General features: G+C 39.9%; 1 protein-coding gene across 3 annotated transcripts in view; it reads left to right on the forward strand.

The window, feature by feature from the left end:
• Positions 1-16,385, forward strand: part of LOC126466014 (nuclear receptor-binding protein homolog) — a 457,189-nt gene that overhangs the window by 402,274 nt on the left and 38,530 nt on the right. For all 3 annotated transcript variants that reach the window (XM_050096351.1, XM_050096352.1, XM_050096353.1), the window contains 3 exons: positions 12,148-12,307; positions 12,487-12,676; positions 12,835-12,954. In XM_050096351.1, coding sequence (XP_049952308.1) covers positions 12,148-12,307; positions 12,487-12,676; positions 12,835-12,954 — 470 coding nt within the window. The remainder of the gene's footprint in view (positions 1-12,147; positions 12,308-12,486; positions 12,677-12,834; positions 12,955-16,385) is intronic.

The raw sequence follows: 16,385 nt of genomic DNA on the forward strand, positions 1-16,385 counted from the left end.
GCAAAATGGTTTAAATGGCTCTGAGCACTATGGGACTTAACATCTTAGGTCATCAGTCCCCTAGAACTCAGAACTACTTAAACCTAACTAACCTAAGGACATCACACACGCCCATGCCCGAGGCAGGATTCGAACCTGTGACCGTAGCAGTCCCGCGGTTCTGGACTGTAGCGCCTAGAACCGCATGGCCACCGTGGCCGGCAATCAGTTGCACTTATTGATGATCTCCATACATTTATAACTATGGAAATGACTTCAAGAGTCGTTCCGTTGTGTATTATACATCAGGAGAATAAGGATGGCTAGATGACAAATATTGCAGGGATTTAGAAGCAATTATACTGCCTGCAGCAAAATTAAAGATGGCTTTGGAGAAGAGAGAAGCAGATGTATGAACATGAAGAGCTCAGTTGGAAAGCCAGTCCTAAGCAAAGAAGGGAAAGCTAAAAGGTGGAAGAACTATCTAGAGGATCTATACAGGGGAGAACGTGAAGGCAGTATTATAAAAATGGAAGAGTGGAAAAGGGTGTATATGAAGATGAGATTGGAGATAAGATACTGCGGGGAAAAACATGATAGAGCACCAAGAGACCTAAGTCGAAGCTAGGCCCCAGAGTAGGAAACATTCTGTCAGAACCACTGATAACCTAGGGAGAGCCAGACATGATAAAGCATCTTCCATCTGATGTGCAAGATGTAGGACACAGGCAAAACAGTCTCAGACTTAAAGAAATATGTAATAATTCCAATTCCAAAGAAAGCCGATGCTGACAGGTGTGAATATTATCAAACTAAAAGTTTAATAAGTCATGGCTGCAAAATGCTAACACAAATTCTTTGTAGAAGAATGAAAAAATGGTAGAAGCCGACCTCTGGGAAGATTAGTTTGGATTTCAGAGAAATGAAGGAAAGCACATGGCAATACTGACCCTACGACTTACCTTAGATCTAGAAAATAGGTTAAGGAAAGATGAGCCTACATTTGTAGCATTTGTAGACTTACAGAAAGCTTTTGACAGTACTTACCGGAATACTCTCTTTGAAATTCTGAAGGCAGCAGGGGTAAAATACAGGGATCAAAAGGCTATTTACAACATGCACAGTAAGCAGACAACAGTTACACGATTCAAGGGGCATGAAAGGGAAGCAGTAAGCAGTGGTTGAGAAGGGAATGAGACAGGTGTGTAGCGTGTCACCACTGTTATTCAGTCTGTATATTGAGCAAGCAGTAAAGGAAACAGAAAAATTTGGTGTAGCAATTAAAATTTAGGGAGAAGAAATAAAATCTTTGAGTTGCTTTGCAGATTGATAATGTAAATCTGTCATAGACAGCAAAGATCTTGGAAGAGCAGTTGAATGGTATGGGATGAGTCTTGAAAGGAGGATATAAGATGAACATCAACAAAAGAAAAACAAATATATTGGAATGTAGTCTGGTTTTGAGGGAACAAGGCACACAGTAGTGAATGAGTTTTGCTATGTATGTAGCAAAGTAACTGACGATGGCCGAAGTACATAAGATATAAAACGTAAAATGGTACTTTGTAGATCAGCATTATTGAAGAAGAAAAAGTTGTTAATGTCGAATATTGATTTAAGTGCTAGAAAGTCTTTCCTGAAAGTATCTGTACGGAGTGTAGTCATGTAGGGAAGTGAAACGTGAATGACAAAATTTTAGACAGGAAGACAATATAAGCTTTTGAAACGTGGCACTATAGAAGAATGCTGAAGATGAAACGGATAGATCACGTAATTAATGACGAGGTACTGAAGAGAATTCGGTAGAACAGAAATTTGTGGCACAATTTGACTGGAAGAAGGGATCAGTTGATAGAACACTTTCTAAGACATCAAGGGATCACCGATTTAGTATTGGAGGGAAATCGGGGGGGGGGGGGGGGGGGGGGGGGGTTAAAATTACAGAGGGAGACACAGTTGAATACAGTAAGCAGATTCAGAAAGAAGTAAGTTGCAGTAGTTATTCACACTTAGAGGCTTGCACAGGGTAGAGTAGCATGGAGAGCTGCATCAAATCAATCTTCAGACCGATGACCACAGCTACTACAAAAAGAAGAGAACAACAACAACAACAACAAAAATCAAGATAATATGTGTATCAATAGAAAAGCATTCTCTTACACTACACAGCTGCAGAAGAATGGGTAGCTCTGAGAGATGAAGTAGTGAAGGCAGCAGACGATCAAGTAGGTAAAAAGGCGAGGGCTAATAGAAATCCTTGGGTAACAGAAGAAATATTGAATTTAATTGATGAAAGGAGAAAATGTAAAAATGCAGTAAATGAAGCAGGCAAAAAGGAATACAAACGTCTCAAAAATGAGATCGACAGGAAGTGCAAAATGGCTAAGCAGGGATGGCTAGAGGACAAATGTAAGGATGTAGAGGCTTGTCTCACTAGGGGTAAGATAGATACTGCCTACAGGAAAATTAAAGAGACCTTTGGAGAGAAGAGAACCACTTGTATGAATATCAAGAGCTCAGATGGCAACCCAGTTCTAAGCAAAGAAGGAAGGCAGAAAGGTGGAAGGAGTATATAGAGGGTTTATACAAGGGTGATGTACTTGAGGACAATATTATGGAAATGGAAGAGGATGTAGATGAAGAAGAAATGGGAGATAAGATACTGCATGAAGAGTTTGACAGAGCACTGAAAGACCCGAGTCGAAACAAGGCCCCGGGAGTAGACAACATTCCATTAGAACTACTGATGGCCTTGGGAGAGCCAGTCGTGACAGAACTCTACCATCTGGTGAGCAAGATGTATGAGACAGGCGAAATACCCTCAGACTTCAAGAAGAATATAATAATTCCAATCCCAAAGAAAGTAGGTGTTGACAGATGTAAAAATTATCGAACGATTAGTTTAATAAGTCACAGCTGCAAAATACTAACGCGAATTCTTTACAGACGAATGGAAAAACTGGTAGAAGCGGACCTCGGGGAAGATCAGTTTGGTTTCCGTAGAAATGTTGGAACACGTGAGGCAATACTAACCTTACGACTTATCTTAGAAGAAAGATTAAGAAAAGGCAAACCTACGTTTCTAGCATTTGTAGACTTAGAGAAAGCTTTTGACAATGTTAACTTGAATACTCTCTTTGAAATTCTGAAGGTGGCAGGTATAAAATACAGGGAGCGAAAGGCTATTTACAATTTGTACAGAAACCAGATGGCACTTATAAGAGTCGAGGGGCATGAAAGGGAAGCAGTGGTTGGGAAAGGAGTGAGACAGGGTTGTAGCCTCTCCCCGATGTTATTCAATCTGTATATTGAGCAAGCAGTAAAGGAAACAAAAGAAAAATTCAGAGTAGGTATTAAAATTCATGGAGAAGTAGTAAAAACTTTGAGGTTCGCTGATGACATTGTAATTCTGTCACAGACAGCAAAGGACTTGGAAGAGCAGTTGAACGGAATGGACAGTGTCTTGAAAGGAGGATATAAGATGAACATCAACAAAAGCAAAACGAGGATAATGGAATGTAGTCAAATTAAATCGGGTGATGCTGAGGGAATTAGATTAGGAAATGAGACACTTAAAGTAGTAAAGGAGTTTTGCTATTTAGGGAGTAAAATAACTGATGATGGTCGAAGTACAGAGGATATAAAATGTAGACTGGCAATGGCAAGGAAATCGTTTCTGAAGAAGAGAAATTTGTTAACATCGAGTATAGATTTAAGTGTCAGGAAGTCGTTTCTGAAAGTATTTGTATGGAATGTAGCCATGTATGGAAGTGAAACATGGACGATAACTAGTTTGGACAAGAAGAGAATAGAAGCTTTCGAAATGTGGTGCTACAGAAGAATGCTGAAGATAAGGTGGGTAGAACACATAACTAATGAGGAGGTATTGAATAGGATTCGGGAGAAGAGAAGTTTGTGGCACAACTTGACTAGAAGAAGGGATCAGTTGGTAGGACACGTTCTGAGGCATCAAGGGATCACCAATTTAGTATTGGAGGGCAGCGTGGAGGGTAAAAATCATAGAGGGAGACCGAGTGATGAATACACTAAACAGATTCAGAAGGATGTAGGTTGCAGTAGGTACTGGGAGATGAAGAAGCTTGCACAGGATAGAGTAGCATGAAGAGCTGCATCAAACCAGTCTCGGGACTGAAGACCACAACAACAACATGTAACTGCAGCATTTTCAGAGTACATTGATAGCTGTCCATATGTTGGAAAAGATAAAGCTTCTCTAACAACATTAATAATGAAATTCAGACTAACATTTCAAAGTGTAAATATTCTGTTTAATTACATTATTTTTTAAATATGTGGGGATTTTCAGTTTCTTGCCTGTATCTGCTGGAAATGACACACAACCTCTCGCACCAGAATATAATATTACGTTGTGAACCCAAGACACAGTCACAGTCTACATTGAAATGACTTCTTTTTTCTAGTATTGTTTTGAATTTCTTATTCTTGGGATAACACTCATTATTAGCAACAAATGTCATTATGGAGTATGTGTAATGGCATGTAAAAATAAGAATTTTAAGGTCCTTAAAGAAGTTTCTGCAAGATGTTCAGTTATCAACTTAACATAATATATTGCACACATTAGCAGTCTGTGTTGCCCCAGAATGTTAAACTACAGGTCTGAAAGTATGCACATTCATACAGAACCTCTAATATAAATTGTGAAACAGGCAGAACTGACCTACGTTTCATTTATGTAAAATTCACTATCTAATGCTACCTTAATTTGTTACCAAAAATCGGACAGTTGAAAATCCAGGATAGGCTGTAACAATATTATGAAAAGGGAAGTTGCTACTCATCATCTAGTGGAAATGCTGAGTCGCAAATAGGCACAACAAAAAGACTGCTCACACATGAGTGCCGTCTTTGGCAACTGAAGCCACACTGTGATGTGTTGTAGAAATATTTGTTTTAGTATGAACAAATGCTAACTAATTATTTCAAATTAAATGAACTGTTTAGTCCTGTTCCCTTGGCAGTTACTGCCATACTGTAAAACAATATCTTGATTGTGATACTGAGAGGTCTTATTAACTATAAAGAAGTCTCAAGGCCATAAACACAATGTGGAAATTTCTTTGGATTTACAAACTATGGAGGCAGCCTAGCTACAGGTGCATTGCAACAGTGTTCACAGCAGCAGAGGCATCTTGTTAGCACCTGACTTGATTTTGGCATCTCGAGCTCATGTGGCCATAAGATGGGTAGCATAACAGACTCACGTCACTTGATTGTATAATGTGAATGCTTTACTCACTATTTTTGTACGAATTGTTCATTCCACAATGAACGGCATGTGCTTGTGGACTTCATTTTTGAGCAAGTGCATGACTGATTACATTAGTACATTTACTATAATTTGCTATGCCACTGGGCTGTTTTGCTGCACTAATTTACATTATGGCAGTATTCAGATAACATAATATGTGACCAAAGCATTCAGTTCACTTTCATTTGATGCTTCTTTTTAGTAACTGCACTTTTTTAAAAAAACTTGTTTCCAGTTATTTTTATATACACACATCAACCAGAACATTAGAACCACCTACCTAATAACTGGACAGCATGGAAGCACTTTGGTCTTGGTAGGGCGCTGAAGGGAGTTGGCACTAAACACACGCACACGCACGCACGATGCAATGAGCTTTGATGCCATGTTCAATTGCATCCCAGATGTGTTCGATCAGATTCAGTGGTCTGCAACCACTGTATGATACTCCTTGCCCATCATGGTGCCTTGTACAAGCTCCACTGGACCTATGAATTTCCACGTGAATGTTCCCCAGAGCATAATGGAGCTGCTGCCAGCTTGTCTCAATTCCACAGTGCAGGTGTCAAGGAGTGGTGCCCTGGAAGAGGACGGATTTGTGCCTTCCCATCAGCCTGATGGAGGAGGTATCAGGATTCATCAGACCATACAACACTCTGCCACTGCACCAACATCCAGTGCTGATTGTCACATTCCCGTTTCAGTCATAGTTGTTGATGTCATAATTTTAACATTGGCACATGCTTGAACCATTGGCACATGCTTCCACTTTCTGTTAACAAACTTGTACTCTGCCCAGCATTAAAGTCGGATGTTAGTTCTGCCACAGTTTGCCGCCTGTTTTGTTTTACCAGTCAGCCCAGCTTACGACATCTGACATCTGTCGTGAGGGGTAGTCACTGAACCCCATGATATCTAGACATGATTTGACTTTCACTGCAGCACTCCTCGAACACCCAACACGCAATAAGTCATGCAGTTTCCAAAATGCTCTTGCCGAGCCTCTGGGACATCATAATCTGCCCGCGGCCAAACTTGTATAGATTGTGTGTCTTCACCATTCTACAGGTGGACAGCATGTTCACTGATACTATGTGCACCATGCGTGTGTCTTATCAGTTATTCTTTTCCAAGGGATCCTGCTATTGCCTGGATGGGATTGTATTGATACTGGGTTGGTGGCCATAATATTCTCGCTGATCATTGTATATAAATAATTCTAGATTTTGTTGCCCTACTCTTCACTTTCTCTGAGCAAAATGGCACAGTTGTTATCAAATTGCAGTTGAATTTGGGAGGAGCTGAGTTCATATCCGCACCCAGCTGTTTCAGTTTTGATTGTCTGTGGTACCATAAATGGTTTACTCTTTAACTGCTGGAACAGTTCAGATAAATAAATTTCATGACCAATCTATGTCCAGGCTGAGGCTGGGCTCAGTCTGTAATGTGTGTCTGTCATTGAATGGTTGTCTGTCCTCTTTATCTACCTTCCTTAGTTATTACTACAGTGTTGGTACCAATGTATGAAGTACATAGCTCACACTCATTACATAGTATTTCTGTTCTTAGTGTAGTATGGCATAATTACATACACTGTAATCATGGTATTTCTGCCTGTTTTTGTATTTGCATTTATTATTATTATTATTATTATTATTATTGTTATGTACTAAGTCAACAACTTTGCTTCCGCCGTTTTTTCTCAAAGTTCGAGACTTCATTGTGAAAAACTTACGAAACATTTAGATTCAAAGTATTGGCCGTCACTGACCACTGCTTTCCCCTAGCTGTAGGGCAGCATACGAATCCTGGGTATCTTTTGAGATGAGCCATGAATCGATCCAATTTGGCACTTGTTCACATGACTGCAAGTACTAGTCAGCTAGGTCGTGTGCCATAGATCACGAAAGGTGGCAGTCAGAGGGAAGAATATCCCGAGAATACAGCAGGTTGGGTAGAACTTCCCACTTCAATGTTTCCAAGTATGGTTTGATGGGATTTTCAACTTGGTGTCGTGCACTGTCTTGCTGCAAAATCATTTTTTCATGTCTATCGCTGTATTGTGGCCGTTTGTCTTTCAGTGATGGGCTCAAACACATCAATTGCTTTCGATAACAATCTCCTGTGATTGTTCCTGTCAGTTGCAGAAGCATCAAAAACTTTCTCTATTTCACAACCATGTTGGTCTTCAACGTCAAAATCACTGTTCTTGAAGCATGGAAACCGTTTTCTGCAAAGTTCTGTCACTAACAGGCGTCTCATCATAGGTCTTACCCATCTTTTTATGAGCCACAGCCGCAGTTTTCTTCATATCAAGGCAGAAAATTAAAACCTACTGCAGATGACGAGAATTGGGCTTGTAAGTTGACATATTCAGCCGAGAATAACTTTAAGATGCAATCAAAAATCGACTAATATTTTGATGATGTTATGTTCTCAAATGCCTAAGCTTACTGTATGGCACTTATGACCTACGACTTCTGCCACTACTTTCCACTAATGTTGTCTACTGAAAAACGGCGGAAGCAAATTTTTAGACCTAATAGATACTTTTGGATTAAAGGCGACCATACACCAAAAAGCAGAAGCTCTGAGTTTTCGATAGGTGCACACAAAAGAAACACAAAAGCCAGCTGAACTAACAGTGCAGGGCCTGCTATTTTTTCAGTTTTTGGGCAGGTGGAGTGATTGTGGTGGGGATAGTGTCAGTTGGGGTGGGCAGACGTGAGGCAGGGAGAGAGACTGGGGTGGGTGAACAGTGGCTCAGAGCGAGGCAGCCAGTTTGTCAGATAGAAATGCGTGAGTGAGTGGTTGCAGATATAGGGGCTGGCACAATTGTAGCAGCTGGTGATAAGTGGCACATGCTGATAGCATGTGGGGAGGTGAATTTGGAGGGGTGACCAGACAGAGGAACAGGAAACTGTTGAGTGGAAGGTGCAGGGACTGTGGGTTACCTAAGATTCAGGCCAGAGTGATCATGGGAGCAAGGAATGTGTTGTAAGAGTGGCCTCACCACCCTGTACCCACCCCACCTGACACTACCCCACCACTACCAATTCACTTTCCGAAAAATAACATCGACACCGATAGCTCAGCTGGCATCTCTCTCTCTCTCTCTCTCTCTCTCTCTCTCTCTCTCTCTCTCTCTCTCTCGTGTGTGTGTGTGTGTGTGTGTGTGTGTGTGTGTGTGTGTGTGTGTGTGTGTTTTACTCTAGCTTGTCAAAGGATAACTCTGAAAGCTAGCAAGTTTACTTTCTTTTGAGTGTTCCTATCGACAAATCGACCTTCTGATTTTTGTTGAGTGGTGTTTGTTAGTCCAAAAGTAGTTACATTCTACAAGAAATTTCATATAACTGTTATTATCACTATCATCATCATCTAAATAATAAAATAGAAAAACCATAATGTATGTCTGTTTGAACTTGCTAATCTCCAGCTCTATTAGATGAATTTTCGTGGGGGTTTTCAAAGGTAACTTACGTGTAGCTTTGGGCAGCATGTAGGCTTCATTTCATCAAAATTGTTTTTGGTGTTGGTGGGGAGGTGGTATTGTAATCTACAGTTACACTGAAAACAGTTTTCTCAACTTATTAGTCAGATGTTTAATCATCCTGACATGGTACATCACAGAACCAATAGATGGTGCTGTTAGTTTTGTAATAGACCAAAGAACCAGTAGATCACACTGTCAATTTTTTTAAATCAGTGACAGATGTATTTTTGGAAGTTTGTCAGTGACAGAAATGTGCACCAAAATCTTATCTTGACAAATAAAAACAAACATTGAATTTAGTTGGCTGGTATATACGGATGTTCTGATTTAGTTTTGTGTATTAAAAACTTAACGACATTGTTGTGCATCTTTAGATAGGCTGTATTTATATTCTTCACTAGGAAAAAAGATTTATTAAATTTACCTTGTGATTTGGGTGCCTATCTATTATCTTTTGATTTCATTTTGTTTACAATTAAAAATGCCTAGAAAACATGGGTCTTTCTGAATACATTAAAACGGCTAAAAGACTGAGGACTATGCGGCCTGGAGAATCCAATGAAAATCATGAAGCAAGACTTTCAGTGGCTCGAGAACTCACTCTGTGGGAACTCCTCCCGAAAGAGAGGCACAACATAATGCCGATTGAGAACATCACACATTATCTTGCTCCTTAGAACTCTTCACTCGCAGACGTTTCAGAGTCCTTTTCAGTGTAACATTGTGCACTGTCCAGTCACATTTATGTGGCTGGCTTTCAAAAGATGTGCAGGAGGAGAGGCAATGAGATTCTGGAAGATACTGACATGCCAATTCCAGTGCTGTGACCAGCTGTGCTGTATTTCTCGGTTGAGGATCCATAATGCGAACAGCCTGTTGAAGGTGGTACTACGGAGTCTTGATTAGGTTTAAATTTGTGGAGTTTAGTGACCATTTAAACTTGTCCTAATGCTGTTGGAACTATGCATGTACACTGTGAGTAATGTACATGTTGACTTGCCCTGCTGTTAGATGTAATTATGCTGAGGGAAACAAATGACATGTATGGGTAGACATGGTCACCAGGGATAGGTGCATGCTTATCTTGATCCACTGTGCCTTCAAGAATGACGAGATAACCCAGGGAGTGCTACGAAAACATTCCCCAGACCATAAAGTTGCAGGCTGTTTGCTTTCAGATGTTTCACACCATACCCAACGATGGCTGTCCACCTGATGGAACATACAATGAGAGTCAGCTGAAAAGGCCACCCATCACCACTCAATGCATGTCCAGTTGCAGTAATGGTGTGAAAATTCCACCCTTTGTCACCGATGAAGAGCAGTCAGCATGGGTGCAGTCGCCTGTTGCAGAGAACCATGCATGGCAGTGTTTGCTGAACAGTCATTGAGGAGGCACTGTTTGTAGCCCTTTGGTTCATCTGTGTGGTCAGCTGCTCAACAGTTGCAGGTTTATTCACCTGCACACATTCCCATCATTCAGCCCTCTCATCTATTACCCCTGGTGCAACACATTTACCTCGGTACTGGTATTGGACAGTGCTATTTTACCATGCATGGTGTGCTTTAATCACAGCAGCACGTGAACAGTGTTCAAATTAGCCATTTTGGAAATGCTTCCACCCTGTCCAGAAAGCCAATGATCATGCCCTGTTGGATGTCGGATAAATCTTCCCATTTCTGCAATACGACGACGACTGAACATGCGTTACACACCCTCCACTGCTGCGTTCAATGAACAAAGTAAGAGCATATGGACTATCAGACCAGTTGTGTGATTGGATTGAAGAATTCCTAGATAACAGAACGCAGCATGTCATTCTTAATGGAGAGAAGTCTTCCGAAGGAAGAGGAGTTTCAGGTGTGCTGCAGGGGAGTGTTGTAAGACCGTTGCTATTCACAATATATATATAAATGACCTTGTGGATAACATCAGAATTTCACTGAGGTTTTTTGCGGATGATGCTGTAGTATATCGAGAGGTTGGAACAGTGGAAAATTGTACTGCAATGCAGGAGGATCTGCAACGAATTGATGCGTGGTGCAGGGAATGGCAATTTAATCTCAATGTAGACAAGTGTAATGTGCTGCGAATACATAGAAAGAAAGATTGTTTATCATTTAGCTACAATATAGCAGGTCAGCTGCTGGAAGCAGTTAATTCCATAAATTATCTCTAAGTAGGCATTAGGAGAGATTTAAAATGGAATGACCATATAAAATTAATCATTGGTAAAGCAGATGCCAGACTGAGATTCATTGGAAGAATCCTAAGAAAATGCAGTCCGAAAACAATGGAAGTAGGTTACAGTGCACTTGTTCGCCCACTGCTTGAATACTGCTCAGCAGTGTTGGATCCATACCAGATAGGGTTTATGGAAGAGATAGAGAAGGTCAAACAGAGAGCAGCGCACTTCGTTACAGGATTATTTAATAATCGCAAAAGCGTTACGGAGATGAAATATAAACTCCAGTGGAAGGCACTGCAAGAGAGACCCTCAGTAGCTCGGTACGGGCTTTTGTTGAAGTTTCGAGAACATACCTTCACCGAGGAGTCAAGCAGTATATTGCTCCCTCCTACGTATATCTCATGAAGAGACCATGAGGATAAAATCAGAGAGATTAGAGCCCACACAGAGGCATACCAACAATCTTTCTTTCCACGAACAATAAGAGACTGGAATAGAAGGCAGAACGGATAGAGGTACTCAAGGTACCTTCCGCCACACACTGTCAGGTGGCTTGTGGAGTATGGATGTGGATGTAGATGCGTCCTGCCATCTGTGAGTGGTTGTTGCACATTGACGTCAATCATAGGTTGTGACCACCATGTAGAAGTAGAAATTTTGAAGGAGAGGCACAGGCTAGTGAGTTTTCATACCTTGAGTCATGCTTGTCCCTAACAATTTACTATTTTGATTCAAATATGTTCAATTACTATTGAGCATCTGTTATTCCGTGATATAAACAGTGCACAAGGCCAGATGCTGCATGTTGATGGCATGGACCTTAGTGACAATTGATATGCACATGGCCAGCAGTAGTGGCTCTCTCCCACATTAGTGAAGCAAGCGAGCTCTTCGTTCATGTCCCCAATATTACTAATTCAAAAATTGTATACATTGAAACTTCATAATGCAAAAATAAATTTCAGCATACAGAGTCTCGGGCACAGCTGTAAATAAATAACTGGCCAGTCGTAGGTTTCTCAGCCAGTTATTATTTCAATGTGTAACACTTGGTAGTTACAGGAATGCAAAGCCTGAAAATCTTTACATAAAATGATAGTTGCTTTGGAATTCATGCAATTTGTATGTTCATTCCTTTCATTCTTCCATATTTCGAACTTACCTTTGAAATAATTTTTGTGTTGGTTTTTTAGGCAGCATTTCAGAAACTATAACAGATGAGGTCACACAGAGGCTTTTTGGTCCTGATGTGGTTGTGGCGGAGATCGTTCATCCTGGAGGTTCATGTGTTCAGATGAGAATGGCTGATATTCCTGTTGCAGAGAAGCTGGAAAAATTCGTCGAAGATGTTAAGTTAGTATCTAGTCCATTTGTCATGGGAAGCCTCTATACAGATTTTTCAGATGTGGCTTTATTGAATAAATTGACAGTACGATGCTTTGAAGTGTTTCTAAAACTTCATTTTTTTTATTTGCTTTTAATTATCCTGTGATGTGTTATGTATTGTAAACATACAATCTTAACCCTTCCAGATTCGGTATTTATCCATTAACGGCATACTCGCAACAGAAACCACCACCACCTCGACAGAGAGCCATATCACCTGAAATGGCAGATTCTGTGAAATCTGTTACACCTGAGCCTGTAGATGTGGAAACACGCAGGGTTGTAAACATGATGTGCAATGTGAAGCCTAAAGAAGAGAGCTGCAGTGAACTACTGGTTTGTACATTGAAATTTATGTATTTCCATTTGCTTGACATGTAGAAAGAATTTCAAATAGCTGACTTAATAATTAAACATGCAAATTGTTTAGTAAATTATGCATTACAAAGTTCAGTGAGCCATTTCTCAATAAAGCGTATCTGAAATATTTTCAGATGACAATTCTGCTGCGGATGGACGACAAGATGAACCGCCAACTTACGTGTTCCGTGACAGAAATAGATACGTCACTGCTCCTTGCACAAGAACTAGTTCACTTTGGATTTATCAATGAAGTATGATGCTAATTTAGTGTAAAATAAGATAGTATTAATTTTTGAATTACCAGTAAGCACAATACTTACAGTATTTGTGACAGATGAGATGTTTCCACTGAACAGCCACTGAAACAGTAAAAGGTTGCTACGTTAGTTTTAAAGGGTTGTAATATTAAAAAGAGAAACAGAGTGATTGCTGTTACTACCAGTAGCTTGCATACTTTGTGGGAATTTAATCACCTGAAGATTGCAGCTGCTCCCTGAATAGTCTTGGTTCTGGTTTGGTAGTTAGTCACACGTGTAAGAACGTAAGATCCAACCTATTTAACCTTGGGCTAATATAAATGACTCATGAAAAACAATGGCCTGTATTTAATTATTGTGGATGGAAGAGCTGTGGGATGCACCTTGAATTGGAAGTGGATGAGGCATGGATGAATAACAATTATGGAGTCCTGTTTAGTGTAAAATATGGCAAATGAGTAAACTGTGGTTGGTACAAACACACTGAGCTGCTCGCTGTTTTTATACCAGAGGAAATTTACTAGTATAATTGCACGCTGAGATGCCAGAGATATTGAACGCTTCAGTAGTAACAACTGGAGCAAAGCTGACACGTACAAATAAAATAAACAAACTTATGTGTTTAATAATGTTCATGGGATCTTAAGTTAATATTGGGACTGTTGCAAACCAAATGAGATAGACTGCATACAGTCACTACTGATATTTATTTCTTCCATGGTGTTTTTTGAGGGTTTTATTCCCTTATGTTGAAGTGAACATATTAATTACATTACTTAAATCTAGGTGAAGCAATTTTAAAAACATATCTGTCAAGTGTGTCGCAATTGTTGTGTGCTGTCCTAACTCTGGGTTCCTATTCAAGCCGTTATAAATTATTTACAGTAATTCATAGTCAGAATAACCTTAGCCCAAGTACATTTGAACAGACACTTCGTTACGTAACAGGTTTCAACAGGCAAAGAACTTAACTAGTGAAATTAAATGTTAAAGCTTGTGGCATTAATGATGACAGTTTGATTGGTACACAAATATTTTCAGCCCTTAATATAAGTTATTTAACTGTTTGACTACTTCAAGCTTATTATGATCATAGTGAAAAGCGCCATATGTATCTTGCACATGTGGAATGATTGCAGCAAATCTGTCAAGTGTGTTATAACATGTTATGCTTTATGTGGCTCTTACATATTACAATACAGCTTCTTCAAATGCAACTGATGTAAAATTTCTAGAACATCAGGAATGTGATTTAATATTCTGTATGTTAGAACTGCAGCAATGTTGCCTGTCTTCACAGTAATTTACTTTACAGTTTGTTTGAAGAAAAGATTGTTCGTATTCCAGATAAGATTAGATTACAGACTCTCATCATTCCATAAAGCTTTAGTGAGGAGATGTCTGAGGATGTGGAAAATACTTTTATAAAGTACACAATACACACTTGCAAAAGTACTGCTTTACCAGTGTTTATCCCACAGTTCTTAAGGATGTGGTAAAAGAAAGAAAAAAAAATTACGCATCAGTCACAAAGCTTGCCATTAAATCATTTTTTAACTTATTAAAGTGCAAAATGTAACATGTGTCATCAACATAAAAAACAGGAACAATATTCAAGGCTTATTTTAACAGATTCCATAACTGCATTGAAGCTGTGGTGAAGTCAGATAACATACACTATTCATGTTAAGTGATACAGTGTTGCTAAGTTATTCATCGATGGAATAGGAGGAATTGGCCACCAATAAAGTCCCTGTAAACTATATTTATTTGCATTTTAGGGCATTCATTGAATTTTTAGCTTCAGTCAATTTTATAGAAAGGGTTTTTAGTTCCCTGTCTTGGATCTGAAATTTTTATATATTTAAAATAACCCTCTCCGTTGTCTATCAGCCTTGGTTTGTAATCTATGTAGTTCATCTTTGAGCTTTTTATGTTGTAATTTTTGTTTTTTGAGTATGTTGTTGTAAATTGTAGGGATGATCAAGTTCTTTGGGATCTTGATTTCATGTCCAAGTGATTAAATATGTTGCTTCTTGGTCATACTTCTTACCTGTCCTATTTTCTCATAGATTTTTTCATTAGACACTAGTTTTTGTTGTCCATTTTTGTGGTAATTTTTGATGTAAATATTTTCTGGTTATTCTTATTTCTGTCTTGAACATTTTGTTTATTTCTGCAGTGTCAGTTGTTTTAAAAATGGTTCAACTTAAAAATGTCACATACCATGGTGTTCCTGTTTCGTTTCACATTTGTGGCTGTTTAACGGTGTCTGTTGTTGTATGTCTTCTTCATGATACATTGCACTTCGGTCTGTTTATTCATTCTGTTTTGCCACATAGGTTTCTTTCTCGTGTTATTAGTTATGATTTCTCAAAAAATTTAAATTTTTCTAACAAAGGAAAATCTAGGATGGAATGTAACAATATTATTAAACGGAAAGTTGTTACTCACCATATAACGGAGATGCTGAGTCACACATAGACACAACAAAAAGTCTGTCGCAAATAATGCTTTCGGCCAGTACGACTGCAGTCTCGGGCAACTGAAACCACATTGTGAGCAACAGCACCAGTGCATGATGGAAGTGGCGACTGGGTGGGGTTAAGGAAGAGGGTGCGGCAGGGAGGGGGAGGGATGGTAGGGTAGGGGTGGCGAACAGTGAACTACTGCTGGTTAGGAGGAGTACAGGGGAGGGGGAGAGGGTAGTGGAAAAGAGAGAAGTAAAAAGACTGGGTGCAATGGTGGAGGACAGTGACTAACAAAGGTTGAGGCCAGGAGGGTTATGAGAACATAGGATGTATTGCAGGGAAGTTCCCACCTGTGCAATTCAGAAAAGTTAGGATTGTTGGGAAGGATGCATTAGCACATGCTGTGAAGCAGACATTGAAATGAAGGATATCATGTTTGGCGGCATGTTCAGCAAGAGGGTTGTCCACTTGTTTCTTGGCCACAGTTTGTCGGCCATTCATGCAGATGGACAGCTTGTTGATTGCCATGCCCACATAGAATGCAGCACATTGGTTGCAGCTTAGCTTGTAGATCACATGACTGTTTTCACTTGTAGCCCTGCCTTTGATGGGACAGGTAACATTTGTGACCTGACTGGAGCAGGTGGTAGTGGGAGGATGTATGTGACAGGTCTTGCATCTAGTTCTTCTACAGGGGTATGAGCCATGAGGTAAAGAGTTGGGTGCAGGGGTTGTGTAGGGTTGGATGAGTATATTGTGTAGGTACGGTGGATGGCGAAATACCGCAGTGGAAGGGGTGGGAAGGATAGTGAGCACTGCATTTCCATTGTAGGGACCAGGAGAAGGAGATGGGCCCTACAGTGGACACACTTCTTTGCCACCAATCCTATCAATCAGATTGAACCAAAGACCAATGTTGAACACTGCTTAACTTAGTTCACTCCTCCATCCAAC

The sequence above is a fragment of the Schistocerca serialis genome, chromosome 1 (assembly GCF_023864345.2).
Source record: "Schistocerca serialis cubense isolate TAMUIC-IGC-003099 chromosome 1, iqSchSeri2.2, whole genome shotgun sequence".
Classification (NCBI taxonomy): Eukaryota; Metazoa; Arthropoda; class Insecta; order Orthoptera; family Acrididae; genus Schistocerca; species Schistocerca serialis.